Raw genomic sequence first — 22221 nt, forward strand, 5'->3', positions numbered from 1 at the left:
TCGAAGTCTCAATCTCACATCTCTACCAGCAGAGCAGCATCGATGACGAGAAGAAGAAGATCTGATCACCAACCAACGCTAATGCCTGATTCCACCAGATGAAATCATTTCATTTCATCACGGATTGTCTCCAACTCTCGAGACGAAACGAGCTAACAACCTCATGGTTCGTGGAATCTGATCCAACTTCGAGAGTTCTCCTCAAAGTTTCGTCCGCCGAATCAGTAGCTTATATTATACCTCCCTCGTCGAAGAAGTATTTGTTGAAAAGCCACTGTTGCGTTCGATTCAAGACAAAAGGGAAGTGAAAAAAGGAACACACGAGAGAGAGTAGAGCATAAATAAATAGATAAATAAATCAAAATATAATTTTAATTATATTAATAGATAACATTTACCGATCTCATTAAATAGACATCGATGGAGGGAGTTGTCGATCACGTGTTGTTGGCAATTCATTTAATGACTAATTAAATAACTATTTTTGGGGAAATAATGGGTGCCATTTTTAAAGTGGAAATTTAATATTTTGTGCCGCTAAAATAGAAATGTTTCATGAAGTCCTATTTCTAATATAGTTTATGATTTATGAAACCTTATGCATTGCTTTTCGAGGATGAGGAAAGGTAAGGTAGTCTTGTGACATGAGAGATCATGCACTCCAGTCTTTTTTGTAAGAACAAAACAAATTACCTACCCCCCCCTACTGGAAAATCTTTAAGATCCAAAACATCACTGTGACCAACAAAAAACTTGGTAATGATACAAAAGTGTGTATTAATTTTATAGGCAAATGGCAATTAGCATAATTTGCCTCTGACCTTTGGCAATGGAGCCAGCAGAAAAGAACACAAAATCCTGCTGCCTTCCCAAACTGTTCGAGGTGGAAAGATGGTGCCACTACCAGGAACACTAGAACAAAGTCTCAAGCAGATTTGGACTTGGTTCTCTTCACCCTCGAGTATAGGAAGACACCAATGAGTGCCACTCCAGTTCCTGCAAAGGAAATCCAAGAATGGATTTGGAAATCGATCCAAGAAGCAGTTTATCAACAGTCATGAGGGGTAAGAGTTACCAATAGAATTAAGAGGTGAAACTGGTGTCCTGAAAAAGAGAACTGACGAGATTATAACCACCACGCGTTTAACGCAGTTTCCAACGGAGTGTGTGATAGGTGATACTTCGGCTAATATCATGTATGAAGCCTGCGACAAAGAAGCCATAATGAGACCGTAGTGCAAGAAATGAGAATGTGTTGATTGCATAATCCAAGCAACAGAAAGAAATGTTAGAGATGATCAATTAAGCAAAGCTCTCAAGCACCTAATATATTATTTGTAAGAATCTTTATTTAAATTTTTGTGAAGTATGGCCCTAAAACAAAATTTGCTAACTGGTAAATGTTACTCATCTGTTCAAGCATTCTTGCTACTGCAAAATCTAGATACATAGTTAAACTTAAACCCATTTGACATCGACACTGCTCCATGTTATTCTCCAGCTGTGAACTTCATAGTCGACTAATCAGCTCATGTTTCCTACACCTTGTTATTAGTCCACTCCTTAATACATCCGCGTCCACTTTTCACCCCTGAAATATTCTTGTTACCTTTAGTGCTCTGCGACAATTACCTCAAGCAATATGACTGATCTTGTTTCAGAGATCAGATTTCTTAGTGGTCACACCACTGCAAAGAGCCAAATGGTTACAAATGGCCAGTACAGATCACATTTCTATTGAATTGGCCACTTAAAAATGCTATCTTATGACTGGAACTACGATGGGAGGGCTGATACCTAGTCCTACATATCTCAAGGATATATTTTTGTTCCATGTGGACTTCTGATGGTTTTTTCTTAATACCTTGAGACTCAACAATGAGAAATCAAATAGTATTCTATTGACATTTAGAAGCTGAATGACGTAACAAATCGGTAATCTAATATCCCAGTAATCTGTGTATGGTGGCTAACATGGACCAAGATACTCAAGCCCCAGGTTCCTGCTAACAGGTCACCAAGTCTAAATATATATGTATCTTCTGATTCTTACTCAATACAAAACTATAACACTTTTCCAATCAGACTTTTGGCATAGCTTTTAGGTGCAACAAGCATAGCCAATAATTCTGCTTTAAGATTTCAATATGAGACAATTCTGAGGTAAACACCATCTTAAAGCACATGAGGGCATATCTTCACTGACATATAGGAACCACAGAGGTGCTTTGATGCCAATTTTAATGACACAAGTGATCCGCTAAATCATTTTCATGCACAACAAGCATAACTGGGTGATCCAAAATACTCAACCCAAGTTATCTATTGGTAAACCAACTATGTGATGTATGGCACAACTCTATTTCTAGTTACTTTCCATCTTCATTGCACCATTACAAATAATTTAAAATCCTTCTCAGTTGCTGATGTTAGATTAACTTATGATAACACCTATCTCAGTAGAACTCCTATGAGCCCTTATAGATGGACTTTTGAAGCTGCTAATAATGTTTACAATAATCCAAGCAACCTGCTAGTACAATAGCTTCTGTGGCGTGGGTCTCACCAACATGGCTCAAATGTTCAAGTCCGGAACATCAATAGCAGATTTTTTTTACTTTTTATTTTTTTGCAAAGGGTAAGTGGCAAAGGAGGGATTCGAACCCATTAATAGTAGATTATTAAAAAAAAAAGTCCATCCACTCATTGTCTCGCAATGTAGGGCAATCAAATTAATCACTTGCAAACAAAAGATATACAATAAAGTTATCTATAGCCCATCTTAATGGGCTTTAGAATTGAGCCGATTCATAAAGCAAAAGAAGTTAATTGGTCAAAGAAGAATCTCATAAGAGCAATAACCATAACTAAATGTGCTCAAGGATATCTGACCTGTTGATAAGCATGAAAACAAACACCAGCAAGGAACGATCTCACATATACCTCTTTGAGATTCAGACCCTACAGACGGAAGAGGTAAAAGAACTAATCATTAACAATTTGGAACCTCTCAAAATAGTTGTTACAAATAGATATCTGCTCTCAGTATTATTTACTTACAGCAAACCGCATGTATGATGGAGTAAATTTTATTCCTTCAACCAATAGGGATACAGGCGCTAACAGGAAAAATGACATGACTGTAATTATTGAGAAGAGAGTAATGTTGTCCATCGTTTCCTGTTTAATTAAAAATTACTAGTCAAAATCAGAATTGCTTAGACGAAAATATGAAATAGAAAACTCAACTTGTGTCATGTCTTCAACAGTATTATTCAGTATTATTTGAACTGGTTGAAATCCATTCAACAATAAGAAATTTTGAGGTTAAGGTAAAGTGTTAGCTGAAGAATTGAGGTAGCAGTTACCAAATTTGCATGTGCAAATTAAGATTTTATTTTTCATTATAGTTCCCCCTTTTCTCTTCCACTACACACACACACACACACACACACACACACACACACACACACCATGCACACAATATAAATTTAGTGAAATTAGCAAAACTGACAGATTAATGTTGCAGACTTTTATATTCGGCCATTTCGTAGAGTTTAAACTTTAAACAATCCTGGCCTATCTGAACCAATTCCAAACTCAGTGCCGACTAGCCCACATAAGAGATCCATGGAGTAAGTGAGAGATACTTAGAGTACCTCATCTTTATCCATGATCTTTTTGCTGAGAACATTACGAGATTGATTGGTAAGGTTGGATGCCATTGCGCTCCAAAATCCAGCCCTATTTTCCCAGAAATGAAGGGATTATAAGTTTGACTGCTAGATTAAATAAAGGATCCAGGTTTGTTGCATTTTCAACTAGGAACTGAGATAGGCAAATTTGAGGGAAAAAATGAAACTAAGAAAGAAAATGCTACTTACCAGTTGAATGAAGCTTCAGTTAGAGATGCCATAGCAACACCGCCAACAATTGGAACAAGAGAAATCAAAACCCATAGAGTAGGCAGCTGCACATAAAATTAATAATCAAATGCTTCAATTTTATTTCCATCCATAGTTCATTAAAAAAAAAGGGGTGCACGAAGTGCATGAGGCTCCCGCCAATGCGAGGTCTAGGGAGGGTCATAATAACCAAAATTACATGCATCACGATGACAACCATGGAGCACAAGAAAACATATCTCAATATATTTTCATATAATGCTCTCTGTTGAGACATTTGTATTGGTTGGTGCGTTGTTGCACAAAGTGATAGGTCTTAGGTTCGAATCCACGTGTGAGGGTCATGTACGCCATTTAATATAATGAAAATATATTTCAATTTAAAATATATATATTTCATATAATGGCCAAATACAAATTGGATCGAATATGGAGCATTATGAAAAAGAGTAAATATAAGGTCAAACATCTAAAATGGTGGGTAAGCACTTCTATGATTTCACAATGAGGGTTACAAGACAATCTTTTCAGAAGAAATAAGTCCCAAAAAGGATCTACTAATTATGAGGGAACTCACATGATCAGGAAAAAAGAGGTCCAAAGCTTACTGACTCCTCTAGGACTTCAAGTAGATGCAAACAAGAATGATTAGACAAGAAAATTACCTCTCCAAGGAACATGGCAGAAAGAACTACCGTGAAAAATGGCTCAAGTGCCTTTATTGTGTGAGTGAATGAAACAGCAACTTTTCCGAGACTCATGTTTGTGAAAAGGTTTGCCAAAGTGTGCACGATAGCCAAGGGAACAATTGCTGCAAGCTGCCCATACATAATCATATGTTGAAGGATATAGACCACAATAATCCAAGAATTATAAATGCCACCATTGAGCACCTGTTTAGAAGAGATCTTAGGCCTCTTGTATAGATTAGTCACCCACATCAACCAAATAAGCACAGTCCCTATGGCGAAGTGGAATGTCGTGATGGTTATTGGGAATGGATATACCTTCAGAACCTGCAACAATATCATTAGAACTTCTACTCTGCCATCAGAAAAACTATACTGAACATTTGATATATTATGTTTTAGTATATATCTATAAGACCTTTTTCAAACAAGAATCAGCTTTCACCAATTTCTTCTTATAAAATTACATAAGAATGCTAAATTTATAGTGATAATGTTTTTATCGCATGAAAGACTTGGTTTAAGCATCCCAGATTTCGTATGAAGGAAAAAGTCCAAAGGTGGGCATTGCTTCTGGATATGAAATGATCTCATTAATACAGGTAGAGGAGGCTTGTCATAGGCATCAAATCCTTAAAACTTAATTGAGAAGCCTAAGCAAAAATATCAGACAGCTCCATAAACACCTCAGATTTGTTTTAAGCAATAGGAAAGATATGAAACTTCAGGTTACATTAGTTACATTACTGCATATGAAATATTCATCAAGTGCCCTTCCCAATGATCATCCTATGACCGTTGTGAACCATATGGTTCAAAATCTTAATACTGTATTCATTTCAGCACATAGGATGAAAGATGCACTCGTTAACCATATCCACTTATCTTAATTAAGGAGAGATCAAGGTGTTGTGTTTAATAAAAGATAATAGTGAAAAGTAAACTTATAAATCAAGACACCAAAACAAATGATAAGAAACCATCAAAAATTACATTACACCACTTAAAAGGGTGGAAGAACAGAATTCTTTTGTCTATATGGATGAGCAATGGAGGACTGGTTCATGTTTCATCATAGTATTATCAGATATAATTGCACAAAGGATAGAACAAAATTCTCCGATTAAAATTGAAAAAAAAACTTGATTAAAATTATACTTGTTAACTCTTGTTCATATGTTTTTCAAACATCAGGATATTAATAAACAATGACCATATAATGGTTTATGCAAAACACAAATCATAGTGTGGTTCATGATGGAACAAGAAGCTGCCACCTAAAATTCTAATCTGAAGTTTCGGGTTCACAAATGGAATCCAACAGTGCAAATTTCTCTGAGAAATTTGACAAGCATGCTTTTCTCTCCAGGATGAGAACAAAACATAACCATTTCTCTCAACAGAAACAGAGCTTTAATTCGCCTTGATGGATTCTGATTAATCCGTTCAAGCTAGTTAATTTCTCGTGCAGTAGATCGTAGATTACTGGAGAAAGAGGCATAACAAAATAAAAGGTAATCCAGCCATATGGATCTAAGATGCAGTTGAAATTTCATTTCCAAACAAAGACATTGGTCTCTCGTTAATTGCCATTTTTCCTCGTGCTAGGAAGAATCCATCTTTCATCGATGAGGCGAAAAGGGTCTCTTGATCAGGATGTATGGAACGAAATTAGATACATAGATTGAGGTGGTAGTTGTGACGAACACAAACCTGTTTGTCGTAGATGTTGAAATAGATGTTGAAAAGATACCAGAGGCCGAATAGGAACCCCAGCTGCAGCTTCTTCACCATCCCGCTCGTGGAACTCGAACCATATGAGGAGACCGCAGCCTCGCCATGGTTCTCCGTGCCCCCGGCCGCGGCGGCGGCGACGTCTTCTGCAGCCTTCACCACAGTGGTGAGACCGAGCGAGGATTTCTGGTTGGCCAAGCGAGGCGTGAGGAAGAAACGCGTAGGACGGCAGGATAGTGGACGGATCCGCGGGAGAAACGGTGGCAGATCCGTCGAGAAAGAAGAAGAGGATGAGGAGGAGACGGTTGGTACGCTACAATGACCACCATCAGGCAGATTACTGCCGGCCCTCAGCATCGGCAGCGGAGGACGAGCGGCAGAGAAGGCCGCGCTCCGCAAATGCATCCTTCCCCTCGTTTGAAACGGAGGCAATGCTCTCCTACTCTATACTACAGGGTTTTTACGAATTAGTGAATATTTCTCTTCTTATTACACTGAAATCCTTTTATTTTAGACAGGTAGATGAGAAATTAGGAATATAATAAACATAAGATATGGGAAAATGAAGACGGACCTTTATGAATCTCGCATCGAGTTTTCATTGGCTGAGGCAGGGTGGGGTCAGCAGAGCAAGTCATTGGGTTGACCAATGTGGCGGCCGCCTTGGACAGGACCGCTTGGTTTCTTCCATTAACGTGGCCGGAAATATGGTCAGGTTCATTCGAGATTGGCAGCTCTGGATGTGCACGAAATGGGAGGCTTTTAATGGAGTCTTTATCAGCTGCCTCCAATGCAGGATGAGTTGGACGAGTTGTCCTATTCAGATATGGTCAATTTCTTGGGCAGTGACGTGGCCGGTCACAGCCCAAATGTGTGAGGCCCACACGTGTGGATCTGACGCTTCCAGCTATGTGACTCCCGAGAGAACAGGAAATAGAAGCTTCACCAACTTGTCTTCTGAGTCAACAAAAAAACCCATCATCAGCTCCAACAGTTCCTGCAGAACTTGGTTGATGTAGTCTTGACTGTTTGGAGTGGGAAAAGCTTCTCAGCTTTCAGTCAGATTCTCTATCAAATTCTCTGGTTGGATAATAATAACATCGACATATTTACTCATTAAAAAAAAGGTTCTTCCTAGTTGATGTCTGAACTCATCTTTTCCATTTCTGCTGCAACTTGAGGTCTTCTTTGTCTTCTAAGTTGACGACAGTCATTCCTTGAATTTGCTCCCAGCTTTTTGTCACCCTTGCCGGAAAGAGTTGAGCCTATACGTGTAATTTTGAATAACAATAGAATGATCAGAGCTTTCATACTTATAATTCACAAATTTATTAGTTCATTTCTGCTTATAATTAAACCAGAATATCTTCTTTTTAGTTCGTATGGTCGATTTACCTATTGGGGGAGGTGGTCAGGGCGATGAAACCATAGCGTGGGGTAGTCCTAATCGCCTCCGGTGACAACCGACGATTGATTCGGGACGTAGCCCGCCTTCAGCCGTCGAATTTAGCCAGGGAGACCTCATCCCTAACCTTAATGTGGTGAAAGTGCTTGCGGTTCCCCACCACCAGGAGCCACTCTCAAAGGGCACCGTTTTGTTCCTCTAATTCCTTCTCCATCTGCACAAAACAACCCTCCTGTTAGTCTTAAGCAAAGACAACCACAAAACGCCCTTCTCCCCCTCTAAGATCTGATGTTTCTATCGAGAAGCAATGGGAATGACAAAAAGAGACAGCTTTATAGATCTCCTCGCTATTCTCTTCTCTCAAGATCGATGAGAAAGCAAGATTTTAAGGAAAACGATGATCGAAGAGTGGAGGAAGACTTACAAGAGGAGCAGCTCCAATGTCTCACCCACCCTCATATTCTTCATGTACTCGGTTAAATTTGAGAAACGAGGGCTCTTGTAATTAAAATATCGAAAATGATATTTTGATTTATGTAGTTAGTTAGATTTTTTTTTAGTATCTAACTCTATTTATATTATAATTTCTATAGTTATAAAATTAAAATATCTAATTTTATTTATTCTAACATCATCGATTTTACAAGTATGAAAACGAGGATAAAAAAGTAATTTTAATATCTTAATTATATTTTTAATAATAACAGATGATTATGTAAAGAACAATAGAATGATAACGGTTAATAATAATAACTTATAATTTTGTTATCCGTTATCATTAACTTGAATGTTAAAATTATTTTTTATCTATTATTTTTATTTTTTTAATAATAAAATTAATAATATCAGGATAAATAAAATTATATATTTTATTTTTATAATTATAAAATTTCGAATGTAAAATGTTTTCGATACAAATATAACTTTTAAAAGTTCCGGAAGAAACTACCGGGGCAAATATGTAATTAATCCTCTCCATTCGTCCCTCACCCGAAGGTCTCGTTTCTTATCGGCTCTTCACCTTCAATGCTTACTTTCTTCGTCTTCCTCGGTGATCAAGAAGAAAGCCCCAACCCTAGAATTTCTTATCCGTGTTCGAGGCCCGCCTAGCTTCTGAATAGATCTGCGTCGTGGTCGACGCCTTCGTGCTTTGGTGGATCCTATGAACGCGACCAAGTTCATGGACAAGCAAATCACGGAGCTGTCCGGAACATCGCAGGCGGCCGGCGAGTTCTTCGACTTCGTCAATTCTCAGGAGGACCGCCGGGTCAACGGCGTCACTGGTGGACGAAGTGTCAAGCAGGAGCAACAGCAGGAGTCCGAGATCCTCCCGAGCTATGACTTTCATCCCATTCGGGCCGTAGGATCCTCCTCGCTTTCCATCGCCGGCGGTGGCGGCGGCGGTCCCAGTGACTCATGGCCCTCCTGGGGCTCCATCGACTCCAAGTTGGCATCCTCCAATCTTAAAGTACGTGCCCTCTATTTTTATTTTTTTTTTCATGTTACTTTGTTGATTAGGGTTGAACATTGGTCACGATTTTAGAGTTTTAGATTGGTTTTGATGGGACTGATGAGGTTTCTTGTCTCCGGCCTTTGTCTTTGTGGAGATTGGAGAAGTAAAGATGGAAAATTTATGCACTTTATAGATTTTAGCAGATGCTTGCCTAATTTGGATACTTTAATCATCGCTCATTGATAATTTGATATATTTGTTTTCAGAGGATCTTTATTGTTGTGAGAATTACATTTTCTCGGAACTTATTGCTTTATACTTACCGTTTAGTATTAAGGTAGCCAGTGCAATTTGTTTTTGTTAAGATGTAGAGATCTTTTGAATTATTTGTGTAGATCTGGTAACTAGGTCGAAAATATTAGTTTGCTTTCCGTGAAATGTACCAAGCTTTGGTGCATAATGAGCTCAACAAGTGCTACAAATTGAGGCTCAATTCTAACAAATGAAGTAGAATGAGAACAACTTTATGTTAATTCTACCAAAGATGATCTCCAATATGTCAAGATAATATGGTTGAATAAATCTTTTCTTTCGAAACAAGTTTTATTTCTGTTAGAAACTGAGAATCTTTGATTACAATGATAAATAAAACTATCAATACTACAGCCAATTGACCATCACTTGAATTTAGGTTTTTCCTAGTTTTGGTTTTCGATTGTTCAAATCTAGTTATATACATAATAGAGTTATGTAGTTTATGATTAATCTTTTGTAGTTTCAATGAAGGAAAATGATATTATGATTCAAACTCAAAGGAAAAGGTGGTTCGGTGTATGAGACTCTCATCAATACAGAATGGGAAGGATCAACACATGCAGCTTATCCATACAAGCAAAATTCTTTTCTTACGTGACTTTAACCCTGGTTATAGAGGTTCTAAACAAGCAAACTTAACGTGGCTTTAGGGCTCACCCTCTTTTAATATTTAGAGTGTCAAATGAAAATCACAGGTGTCATCGTGGAAAAGAGCATTGTTGCTTCTTGTCAACTCTTAATACTTGTTTTTTTGCAACTTAGTCATGGAGAATTCCCTCCATTTTGTGAGGGATGGATCAAACTCCCCAAGTGGGTCAAACATCTTTTTCTTAGTGAGTATGTTCCTTGAGGTCAAGTTGCTCGCCTAAAAGGTAGTACACTCTTTGATCAAATTTGAGTGACAGAGTCTGAATGACCATTAGATGATCACCCTATCAGATATGCTTTGTGGAAATTTTCTATATTGCTGAAACTGAAAGTAACTTATGGCAGTTGAATTTGGAGAATTTTTTCCTATATATGCTGCTGTACATACAATCAGTAGACGGAAATTTTTCTGCTGATATGCTGTTAAGACTGGCTATGGACTGGAATTTTGGAGTTAATTGGATCTGTGATTATGGCGAGATTAGGCAGACCATTTGGTGGCTTTGTTTGTTGGTTCAAGCATAGTATCCAACAGTATCCAACTGTACCAGGCTTTCTCATTCGTTGGTGTAATTTCATCTTGCTGGGTGCGGAAAACCCATCTGTTGGAACTTTCATAATTGATGGTTGGTTCAAGTTCATGTTGGCCATATGTATCTATGTAACCTAATCTCAACTTAACTTATACCTGACTTGACATTTCCTAATGGCAACCTTGTATTATTATAAGATTAAGAAGAGTTGAGTTATAAGGTTTAATCATTCGTGATATCAAGTAGTTATTGTTTGTGATACATCATGGGCAATCTTGTCAGTCTGTAGCCTTTGGAGCATGCTTTATGTTATTATATTTGTCAGATGTACTTTAGTTTGACTACGATCTATTCATTTAAGTAATTTTGTTGGACATGCTTTACTTCTGATTATATTGTGCTATATTTCAGAATCTATTATGACTGTTTTCCAATATGTGCCACATCAGCTGTTGTTTCTTACTTTTTATTCATCAATACAGAATGCTGGTGTTCTGCAGTCCCATGAATTAACAAAAACTAGCCATGAGAAAGAGAAGAGCGCGCATGATATTGCTTTTGTTGCTGAGATCGATCACACTGTGAAAAGATATGCTGATAATTTGATGAACGCTTTGGAAGGTCTTAGTTCAAGGCTGTCCAAAATCGAGATTAGAACTCACCACATGGAAAATTCTGTGGATGAGCTTAAGGTGGCTATTGAAAATAATAACGGAAGCACAGATGGAAAACTAAAGCAAATTGAGAATGTTCTTAAAGAGGTGTGGCTTCTTGATTATTATGCTTGATCAATTTAAATGTCTCCATGTATAAATTATGTTTATTCTCACCATGCTTATCGTTTATGTTTGTCTTCAAGGACAAGCTAATCAACTAGATCATTTGTCAGAAAGGAATTATGGTAGCTAGTCAGCATGTATGTCCTTGTCTCATCATGATGCATACATGTCAACCATTCTATCATCTCGTGAAGATGTCTGCTAATGATGACTATCATTGCTCTTCATTGATTTGTTGCTGCTGCTTTTAGTTGGTTTTATGCAATTTTGTTGTTGGTCTTTATTTTTTGGTTGTTACTTTCATAGCCTTGTTATCTAATTATTTCCCATTGTTCTATTATAGATTTTAGTGCAGTTATTACTTTAAACTTGCCTTTTATTTTTATAACCAATCTAAAATGTTGATGGTTTATAATCGATCTATGTGATTATTATATGAATTTTTAGTATCTTCGATGACCAATAAACTTAATTAAATCATACATATATATAATTCTTTATTAAATAAGTTAGTGTAGTTCATGCTGATTGTATATGTTATTTGATAATATATTCTGGTTGCAGAATGTTTTGTATCATCATCATTTTTGTGGGACCTAAAAGCCTGGTAGCAAAGGACTTGTATGGACACTAGCATGTTATGATACTTTGGAATTTTATACATTCACAGTTCTTCCCGGACAAGACAGATTTAGAGGTGTTGCCTAAAGAATTATATGGTTGGCTTATAAATCTATCAATTTAGTTGCATAATTGTTTCAACTGAATAGAAGTGATGTTGGTTTACGTAATTCAGTTGTTCTAGTACACCCCTCTTTGACATCCTAAAAGTAGACTTTCCATTGTTCTTGTTCTCAATCCTCTCTGAAACCATATTATTCCCCGTTAAAGTTCTCTTTTGGCATTACCAGTTAATTTAATTAATAACATGACATCTCTATAACATTTTTATAATCCCTTTTCCACATTAGAGGTGTTGTGGGAGTTTTTTTTAATTTGAATGGATTCCTCGTGCTACTGGAATCTGAATTTCTACTCTCTAAATTGAGGACTATTAAATTTGAGATTCAGCGATCTGGTAGATCTCCAGGGTTGAGGCAAAAAGAGCCACAATTTCAAGCTGTCACACCCTTGGCCATCGTTGGTTTGGAAACTTGTATTTGGAGATGGACTTCGGTTCCTTATCTTATAGATGTTTTCGTTGAGCTAGGAACATGTTGATGTTCTTTCCCAATAACAGTTTGTAATGAGGCAAAAATGGTGAAGACTTTCAACTTTTATTTACGTGATATTGTTATAAACGGCATTGTCTCTGACGATGTAATCATGAAGAAGACTAACCTCTGACGAATTTGACTTCTCATAATATTAGAATGTAGTCATTGTGTCTGCATACTGTGCTTATCTGGCCTCAAAGAGCTTAGCTTTTGTATACTGATTTACAAAATTTGCTTGTCATAACTGATTTTATTGTTGTTGCTTTGGAAAAGTTAGTGATAACTTTAAATCTCATCTTGGTGCTTCACATTTGATTCTTCTAGAAATGAAGTATATCCCATAAATAACGGTTTTGCAAATGAAAATTGTTCCCTTTGATAAAGTAGCTCTTAAGAAGTTTTTCCTAGTATTTTAGATAAACCATTTACTTTGGCATAGTGATTCAAAGTGACTGCTAAATTTTCTATTAACTTCACTAGAAACTTGATCGTGTTGTTTGTGCAACTAGAACTTGAGACAATCATCTGGTAGCACTACAGGTGTTTCTATATACTCTAAAAGTTCTTGTTGCCACCCTCTTGCTAGACCTACTAGATGCTAAATGAATGATTGTAGTTTCCTGTTATTTTCATTTGCTGGTAAATTTATCAGAACAATTATGGAATGTTATCAGGTTATATTGATGACAATGTTCATCTAGTTAAAAGCGGTAAGAGTGTGAAGTAATGCTAGTTTCTGTTGATGAGGCATGTTGTTACACTTCTTTCAGGTACACTCCAGTGTGCAAATTCTGCAGGATAAGCAACAGGTGACAGAGGCACAGCTGCACCTTGCACAGCTAAAAACTTCTGAGGGAGATCGGCAGCTGCCAGAAAATTCAAAGACTGGAGATTCAGATTCTCAACAACACGAGTTACCTCCACCACAACAGCCCGTCCAACAACCCTATCAACACCCTGTTCCACAGGCACAACCAACTGTGCTTCCTGCTCCACCACCTTTACCACAACAAATCCCACCTCCCCAGATACCCCAATTGCCTCAATCTCAAATTCCTTCTCTTCCATCTGTACCACAAGAATTCCGAATCCCCTCAGCATCTCAGCAGGCAGAGGCTCCACGCCAACAATTCCAGGTCCACATTCCACAGCCCCAGGCAGCACCACCTCCTCTGCCGCCCCAACCACAGCATTATCAGCCCTCTTTGCAGCATCCACGATATTCCCAGTCACCCCAATCGCAGCAACCTGTAAGTCCCTCGCCACAGGTGCCACCCGCAATGTCCCAGCACCCTGAAGAATCTGTACCATATATGTCTCCACCTTCTAGCTATGCTCCAAGCATCCGCCAACCTGCTCCTTTTCCTCAGCCACTGACTGCACCCCCTCAACAGTTTTATGGCCCCATGCCCAATATGTATGAACCACCTGCAAGCAAACCAAGCTCAGGGCTGCCACCTTTTTCTTCTGGCTATAGACCACCAGTAGGTCCTGGTTACCATGATTCATATGGTTACAGTGGATTGCCTTCCGGTCAAAGCAGCTCTGCATCAAAACCTTTGCCTATTGCTTCCTCGGTCTCATCTGGTGGAACAAGCAACTATCCACGACTCCCAACAGCCCAGATCTTACCACAGGCTGCACCAACTAGCTCTGCTTCAGGTGGTTCTTCAGGGACTAGAGTGGCGATTGATGATGTGGTGGAGAAAGTTGCCACCATGGGGTTCTCGAGAGATCAAGTCAGGGCAACTGTAAGGAAGTTGACTGAGAATGGACAGTCAGTTGATCTAAACGTGGTGCTTGACAAACTCATGAATGATGGAGAGATTCAGCCTCAGAAAGGTTGGTTTGGTCGGTGACTGTTTGCCAAATCTTCATATCATCTGCGTATATAGTGATTTTGTGAACCTTCTTGTCTCCATCCTTGTGTCACCAGATTGAGTGGTTTGAGAAGACTCAGATTCTATTGCTTTTATTGGATTGCATGTTTCCTTCTATTGAATCTGTGGAGGCCCCTGATGACTTTTATATAGATTGATCATGTCTTGAAGGAATCTTCAACTGCTCCAGGACCTCAAGCTGCTGTATATTATATATTTTGTGGTTGTACTTTTCGGCAGTGAATGTTTGAGTTGTCGTCTTGGAACTATGACATAGGAGACCAATCAAGGTGATATCCATGGCACATTTAGACGGTGTTTCTTGTTTACCTAAAACATCTTTTGCAGTTCATTCTATTGTTCCCCAGTTAAAAGTTGCAATCATATCTACGTAGAATGCTTCCCCGTGATCTGAGTGAAGTAATCATTTACATGTTATACAAGAGTGAGTTATTTTTCACACATGTAGCTTTTCATTGTGATTGATTAGCTTTTCAGACATATATCTCGATCTAGTTTGATTTATTTTACAAAAAAAAAAAGACTCAGTTTACTTTAAAAGATTTTCAAGGAATTTATCGGTTTAAGGCAAGAAACACACTTCAGTCATGGCTCAAGTATTATCCAAAAGCTATAAAACAATGTCAATAGTTGCACTATACTTCCATCAAGTCATATTAACTGACCAAGAGGCCCTTATTATTCCAAGCCAAACCAAACAAAGGGTTTTTAGCATCCAAAAGAGTACCTTTGCTACTTACTAGTACAAATATAAAAATAAATAAATTACATGAGAGAGACCAGAATGATCCAGACTCTCCCACTTGATTCATTTATGCCACAACTCGGTAACAGCACCAGCACCATTGTTCCAAATGGATCTATATTTGAAGAGCAGCAGAAATTTCACCAGCAAGGCTTAAAATTTCAAAGGGAGGTCTGTTCTTTACTTCCTTTACTGTGAGTGGGCACGAATCAGTTATCCAGAAGTAGCTCAATCCATTTGATGGACCCACTGAGAAGGGTAAGAAAGTGCATTCAAGTTAGTTCACCATGTAAGCATGGAAGGGAGAAAACATAATGAATTGTGAAAACAAATGATGCAAGGGACATTCACATTTACAACCGTCAGGATTTCTAATAGTGCTTTTTAACAACATTTAAGGAAAAAGATCATCTAACACTGCGTGCATCCGAAAAAAAACAGATAGTTTAAGCTCGATATAGAAGTTGACTAATAGTCTCCTAATATAAATTTATATAAACTAGGTACACCATAGAAGCACCTGAACATATGGCATCAAGCATGCTCTTCCTTTTGCAGCAAATTGTCTAAAATCCCGTCTGGGTGGAATTTATGCTTAATGGTGTCCAAGCTCCATTAATGTCACAATCAGTTCTCATTCACAATAAAATCTTGTCTTGTTTTTACTGAAACTCTACATCTGTCATTTTTCACTCGCAATAAAATCGTGTCTTGTGTCCAAGCTCCATTAATTGTTTTCACTCACAATTAATGTCTAGATCTGTGATTTTTTCTTGTTTTATGAAAGTCTATTCACAATACCTTTTTCATGTGAGAGAAATGTAGCACAAGCCAATAAAGAATATGTGGCTTCTAACAAAAAAACTTTATCTAACTTCAGTTTAGCATAAACCGTACTTTAGTTCCTTTATACAGAGTAAAAAGGAGAATGAGTGGAATTTAGCCACAATCATGATTGTACAACTATTTCTTGTTGGCCTTAGTTATTCTGTTTGTTTTGATTGATGTAAGTGACTTGAGATATTAAAACTTCATAATCAGGATAAATACTTCTGCAGTATCTTCCACACGGGTGGGTGGCGGCTGAGAAAACAATAATACCAAACAGAGAACTGAGTGTTTTCACAAAGACTTGATCCTGGCTTCCCAAAATACCTTCAGCACCAGAATAATCTAGAAAATAATGATTAAAAATAGCAATGGAAGACACGTAAATTGCACCCCAGTTTTTCTGATTTTCCTCCAACATTCCATCTCTGTTTCACCAACTAACATAAATGTCATGTGGTCAAAATAAGATGGTGATAAGTACATACATGACATCTATTAAATAGCAAGTCTTCCAAGTTAATTAGCTATGGAAAATATGAACAAGCTTTGATAGATACAGTTACAGTAACAAGTTATCACAATTAAAGAAAAAAAATCAGGCAACAAAGAAGCAGATGCATACCTCCATTGTCATTATTGAATCGCTCCCATGACCTATTAGGGAAGATACCATGGGTCACATAGGCACTGACTCTCTCTGCCCCATGAGCAGCCAATACTTTCTAAGAAATGATGAAGAACACATGAATTATGACTCCAAGAATCATTAAACGAAGATGATAACATGCAGTTCTTTACTTAATAAAAAAAAGCCTTAGAGAGTTATACTAGCCAATAGAAACGAGAGAAGAAATGAATAAACTTTAACTAGCAAAGGAAAGATCTTCCACACCTGGCATTCAATCAGAGTACCACCTGATTGCACCAAGTCATCAACTATAACAACATGACGGCCTCTAGGATCACCCTCTTTTAGACGTACAATTCGTTGATCACCTTCCCTAACTTTGTTGCAAATAATCTGGATTTGAAGTATTAAGCCACTAATCAACTGAATATGACATGAGACACTAGTGCAATACAATGATCATTACACATTACCATTGGAAAATGTTGAAGTTGCTTATGGAATCGCTTCCATGCACCATCATCTGGAAAAGCAATAGATATCTGAAAGGGACATAACAGAAATTTTACATGTGGCACTCCCAACTGATGTCTTGCAAAACTTCAATAAGAAACAACTTATTTTGCTATTTCATCAGAGGGTACACAACCGATGAATCTACAACAACAGAGAGCAAAACTAATAAGAAATCTCCATTTTAAGATATGAGTGCCTCAAGCAAAAAAAAGAAAAAGAACACTTACAACAAATTTGAACCATTAATCTTACAACAGAGGAAGCTTAAAAAATTACAGCCTGATTCTGATAGAGAAATATACCGAGTCACAATCTGTCTAGAATCCATTAGAACCAAATGCAGTCTGACTTGACTCACATCCAAGATAATAAATAAACAAAGATCAGGGTTCACAGTGGATAATTTGCTAGAGAAATTGATCACTCACATTTTCAGAATCTGGTAGTTGCTGAAGTCTATTCTTTAGCAAAGGCACCCCACTCTCAAAGCATGGCAAGACGGAGTCTCCAAAGTAGAATCTCTCCTATCATACAAGATTTAGAGAAAAAAGCATGAAGTTTAACCCAACAAATATGGAGAACAAATTACAAACAAGTATAAGAGGGTAGACTACAAACCTGCAGGGCATGAATGTCAAAAATGACCAAACTAGTTGGTCCACCTCTTGATATTGGAATGTTTGACAAAGTTCTAGCAAGGGTAAAAGCTGTTGCAACATCCCCTTCATCTTCCATACGTTCATAAGATCCAGTTGGAAAAAAGGGAAGAACAAGTGTAAATGAGGAGATAAACAACCTTGGCAACGCAAAGATGACAGACAGCTGCTCAAAAATTACTCCAGGAGAGCTAAATGAGGCCAAGAATGCTACATGTTGCCCACGAATGCCATGAGCATTTGGGATGAATAAATTTGGGAAACCATCCTCAAATTTCCTGAAACATGGAAATTACTAGACTCTATCAACACAACAAATAAATTCAACTTTGTCAACCAGTTAAAAATGTCAAAATGAATCATAAATATCATACAAACATTTGAGGCACTTTCGGCTTCTATATCAAAATGCATATCACATTTGAGGCACAATTTAACTAGGTCCTGGCTGAGGGAAGGGTCCAAGGTTGAGGCACATTGTAAAAATTCCGTCCTTGAGGTCCACTTTGTCCCCGATTTGGATGACCAACATAATGCAGCAAGGTTGTCGCTAGTTTTGAGTAATTGTACAGCGGCTACCCCTGTTATTACCTCAAATGAAGAACTAACATTCTCAATATGGTACTGTAGATGTACCCTCGGCTCATCTTGCAGACGAATAAAAGAAAACAACCATCCATTATTTGAAAATTCAACAGAAGATAAAAGAAGATATACAATCTCATTATTTCCTTTCACACATAAATCAACCTAATTTTCATCCTGGAAATAAATTGATTTCAAGAAGAAGAAACGCCGAAGAAAAGAACTTTAATTGATTCACTATCAGCGCATCTTGGGGATTAAATCTAAATTTTCTCCATCTTCATGTGGACATTTCAATTCGACAACAAGCAAAGAAGAGAGAGAGGGGGCACCTCCAAGAGATGCTACGCAGATAGATGGAGTCGCTCTCCAAGGCAACGCGCTCGGCGAGCTCCCTCATCTCCTCGCAGTAGAAGAGGCAAACGCTCTTCTTGTACCTCTTCGGAGGCAGCGCAACGGAAGAGGCAACCGCCGGGGACGCCGCCATAAGAGGGGAGATCCGTGGGATGTGGTGAAGACCCGCGCCTCTATCGGCAAACCCTGGATCATCGCTCGTCGCCGACTCCGTCGTCATCTCTGACCGTATAGGAAGTACCCCAGTCCTTCCGTCATCATTCCGCTGGGAATCACAGAGGAAAGAAGACAGTGCTCGTCTCCCGAATATGGCCGATTTGGGCTTGACGATGAGTGTCGCCGAAGCCGCTGTTTCCTGTTGATGTGGTAGGCGAGGGTTGCCAGGGCGGTAGTATAGGTTGGGGGAGGAAACCGCTCCCGCCGCCGCCGCTGCAATCGCCATCGGTCAACTCCGGTTCCGGTTGCGGCTTTCGCGGCGGGGGTTTTCAGGGCGGCGAAGTCAGGTGTAGGGTTGAGCGCGATCGATTTGGAGGCGGCCCGCTTCCTCACGCGCCACGTTGAGCCCATTCGTAACCATCAATGATATGCGACATGTAGTCATATATGTCGAGATTTATTGTAATCTATTCCTAATTTAAATGTTTATATCGACACAAATGCCAGAAAAAAAAAAAAAAAAAACTTAAGCGAGTAATTCTTCCACATTTGATAAGCTTCACAAAAAAAATAAGTATACATATAAGTAAATATAAATAAAATTTTATCTTATGTTTTAAATTTGTTTCTTAAATAAATCTTTTTATAAATGCTCATCTTATTCTTGTCGGCCACTACCATTCATCTAGTTGATTACCTCCCCTCCACTTTCTCTTTCCATTCCATCATATCGATTGTCCTTCCTTAGTTGCTACGTCTTCATGTATAGGCTAGTCTCATTGGCTATGCTTGTACCTTTGCGAACGAGTTGACCCTACGATCAATCCTCTTTATACATATAAGATCCTTGAGATTCAGTAGTGATGACAACTGGGGCTGACATGAGTGCTCATGTCTATGATGCCCTTAAGTCTAACGAGAGTGTAGGGACAATCATGATGGTATAAGGTAAGAGATGATAATGGATTTAAAGAAGACAAGAGTAAATTGATCTGGTCAGACACACTCTAGTAAAATTTTTTAAAATTGAGATGCTTTATAGAAAATTCATATATATTCTTACAACATTCTAATGATAAAGCCCATATGATGAGCCTAAGTTATGAGGCAGAGGTAGATATGGACCGGCCCAAAATGGGGTGATAAGGCCCGACCTATTTACATTTGCTTTCGATGTAGTCCATATTATTTGGTGAAACCAATTCGAATTCGTTAAGTTGCAAAGATAGTGTTTGTGTCTTCCTTCAATAGACTGGTCGGCCCTTCAAAGTTGGAAGAATTGTGTGAGAGAGTGCTGCATTTTCGATGCGAATAAGATTCTCTTCGTTGTAATTAGATGAGCACCCTTCATGTAGATTCGATTAAGGTGTTCTACTTTTTGATACGGTTTGGAAGGTGTTCTACTTTTTGATACGGTTTGGAATTAGATTCGAACCAAATTTGAACAAGGTATTCTGCTTCTTAACACAGTTTCGAAGGAGTTGGAACTATATTTGAACCAAATTTAAACAAGGCATTCATCACATGTTCGGTGCTGGATCCCTTCCGCAACCAACAACCGTGTGCTGCACCTTCATGGTTTACGATTGGTATGGAACTTTGACGATGTAAATTATGTCTATTCTGATTCTCTAGCATAGGCCAATATGATGATCTTGATCAATGGGATGCGACCTCTAAAGATATTTGTCTTATGCTGAATAAAAACGTGAACATGTAGCACAATGGAAAAGCATGGTTTTGGGTCATTAGGATGACTACAGAGTTGTATGTGACCTAACCCGACGAGATAACTGATCTATTAATTTTGTTGAGCTTAAATCATTAACTTAAAATATTTAAATTGAAGTTAACAGTAATACACTCGTCAATCTAAATCACTAACTAATCAAAATATTACGATCTCCCCCAATTTAATAATAAAATAATAATAATTATTATTGAATAGTAATCAGTGAAAAAAAAACTCATATGATAACTGTAATAAATCATGAAGGGTCTTTAATAAATATTATTTCATAATTTAAAATATATATATATATATATATATATATATATATATATATAACTAAATAAATATCTAAAAAAGGATTTTATTTACCATATGTAATCAATAAATCATATGAAAAAATTATAAAAGAAACATTAATTTATATATTTTTATTTCTACATAAAATATTAAATTAAATGAATCGATTTTATTTAATTTGGACAGAGTTAAACATCAACCCAATAAAACAAGTCAATCAAAATAAAAAAAATTGATCAAAAATTGATCAAAATTAAATTCAATCAATAACTTGTCAAAATATAATCATGATCAAATTTAATTAAATTATATTGATCAATTTTATAATTGACGATATAAATCAGAAATTCATAATTTTGGTAAAACAATAAATTTGTTAACATGACAGAAACTGAAATTATGAGATTGGTACAGGGCAGAACTGTCAAAAATATTAAAACAGAATTAATAGAGGTTACAGGGGTAAAGATGTAATTTTGTTAAAAAAAATGTATAAGGGGCGTCTGCCTGCCGGCTGCTGCCGCCCCTGCGCGCGGGCGGGCGCCGCCAGGGCGGCCACTGCCTGCGGCCGGTTACCGCCTGTGCGACCGCCGCCTGGGCGCTGCCTCTGCCCGCGCGAGGCTGCCGCTTAGACGCGGCTGCTGCCCGCGCGCTGCCGCCGCCTGTGCGCGGCTGCTGCCTGGACGCGGCCTCTACCCGCGCGCGGCCGCCTCTATGCGGTCGTCGCGTGTGCGCGCTGCCGCCTGTGCGGCTGCCGCGATGCGCGTCCAGCCCGGCGCACGACCCGCGGTCAATCGCGGCGTACGGCTCGCCGCGGGCGGTCGCTGTTGCTGCTGCGGTGTGCATGCGCTGCCGCCAGCAGATCCTCTCTAGCGGCCGGACGCAGCGAGGTTGCTGCGACTGCCATTGGCAGCGGTGCTGCACAGCGACCGTCACTCCTTCACGATCATAAAAAATCGCGTTACAAAGAATCTAACATCGTCGGCAAGTAGGCAACGAGACGGAGTAGATAGGAATTTAGATCGACAAAATATACGGATCATTGAAGCATCATAAACAAAAATAATAGATCTAATGTATTTGATCTCAAGAATCTATGCTTTGATACAAATTGAATGCATAAAATATGTAATATGCTATAA

General features: G+C 38.3%; 3 protein-coding genes across 4 annotated transcripts; 1 reads left to right on the forward strand and 2 right to left on the reverse strand.

Annotated features, from left to right (window-relative positions):
• Nucleotides 1-136: 136 nt before the first annotated feature.
• On the reverse strand, nt 137-7919 carry LOC103975566 (phosphoenolpyruvate/phosphate translocator 1, chloroplastic). 2 transcript variants are annotated; one of them, XR_010484585.1, is made up of 12 exons: nt 7724-7908; nt 6903-7593; nt 6308-6777; nt 4799-4921; nt 4571-4723; nt 3885-3970; nt 3660-3744; nt 3061-3180; nt 2893-2961; nt 1076-1205; nt 822-996; nt 137-274 (listed from the first exon to the last, which is right to left on the reverse strand). XR_010484585.1 is itself a non-coding variant. In XM_009390567.3 (11 exons), the coding sequence occupies exons 3-11, from the start codon at nt 6731-6733 to the stop codon at nt 926-928; spliced, it is 1263 nt and encodes a 420-aa protein (XP_009388842.2). In that variant the 5' UTR covers nt 6734-6777; nt 6903-7593; nt 7724-7919; the 3' UTR covers nt 717-925. The 2 variants fall into 2 exon arrangements, 1 of the variants encoding a protein (XP_009388842.2); XM_009390567.3 differs by lacking the exon at nt 137-274 and having other exon boundaries at nt 717-996; nt 7724-7919.
• Nucleotides 7920-8701: 782 nt separating this feature from the next.
• LOC103975565 (class E vacuolar protein-sorting machinery protein HSE1) lies at nt 8702-14802 on the forward strand. Its single transcript, XM_009390566.3, has 3 exons — nt 8702-9201; nt 11165-11443; nt 13449-14802. The coding sequence occupies exons 1-3, from the start codon at nt 8896-8898 to the stop codon at nt 14535-14537; spliced, it is 1674 nt and encodes a 557-aa protein (XP_009388841.2). The 5' UTR covers nt 8702-8895; the 3' UTR covers nt 14538-14802.
• A 428-nt stretch (nt 14803-15230) lies between these two features.
• LOC135605873 (ribose-phosphate pyrophosphokinase 4-like) lies at nt 15231-19470 on the reverse strand. Its single transcript, XM_065096442.1, has 7 exons — nt 18873-19470; nt 17918-18233; nt 17728-17823; nt 17257-17325; nt 17048-17176; nt 16778-16877; nt 15231-15573 (listed from the first exon to the last, which is right to left on the reverse strand). Exons 1-7 carry the CDS (start codon nt 19334-19336, stop codon nt 15440-15442), a joined length of 1308 nt encoding a protein of 435 aa, XP_064952514.1. The 5' UTR covers nt 19337-19470; the 3' UTR covers nt 15231-15439.
• Between the last annotated feature and the right edge of the window lie 2751 nt (nt 19471-22221).

The sequence above is a fragment of the Musa acuminata genome, chromosome BXJ2-2 (genome assembly GCF_036884655.1).
Source record: "Musa acuminata AAA Group cultivar baxijiao chromosome BXJ2-2, Cavendish_Baxijiao_AAA, whole genome shotgun sequence".
Taxonomy (NCBI): Eukaryota; Viridiplantae; Streptophyta; class Magnoliopsida; order Zingiberales; family Musaceae; genus Musa; species Musa acuminata.

Excerpts from the sequence above, each read along its gene's own strand:
- LOC103975565 (XM_009390566.3), top strand. The coding sequence starts at position 8,896 with ATGAACGCGACCAAGTTCATGGACAAGCAAATCACGGAGCTGTCCGGA. Across the intron at positions 9,202-11,164 it reads TGGCATCCTCCAATCTTAAA|AATGCTGGTGTTCTGCAGTC; the intron begins GTACGTGCCCTC and ends TCATCAATACAG. Across the intron at positions 11,444-13,448 it reads TTGAGAATGTTCTTAAAGAG|GTACACTCCAGTGTGCAAAT; the intron begins GTGTGGCTTCTT and ends CACTTCTTTCAG.
- LOC135605873 (XM_065096442.1), bottom strand. The coding sequence starts at position 19,336 with ATGGCGATTGCAGCGGCGGCGGCGGGAGCGGTTTCCTCCCCCAACCTA. Across the intron at positions 17,824-17,917 it reads TTGACATTCATGCCCTGCAG|GAGAGATTCTACTTTGGAGA; the intron begins GTTTGTAGTCTA and ends CTTGTATGATAG. Across the intron at positions 17,326-17,727 it reads AACTACCAGATTCTGAAAAT|ATATCTATTGCTTTTCCAGA; the intron begins GTGAGTGATCAA and ends TGTCCCTTTCAG.
- LOC103975566 (XM_009390567.3), bottom strand. The coding sequence starts at position 6,733 with ATGCATTTGCGGAGCGCGGCCTTCTCTGCCGCTCGTCCTCCGCTGCCG. Across the intron at positions 4,922-6,307 it reads TCAACATCTACGACAAACAG|GTTCTGAAGGTATATCCATT; the intron begins GTTTGTGTTCGT and ends ATATTGTTGCAG. Across the intron at positions 1,206-2,892 it reads GTTTTCATGCTTATCAACAG|GCTTCATACATGATATTAGC; the intron begins GTCAGATATCCT and ends TCTTTGTCGCAG.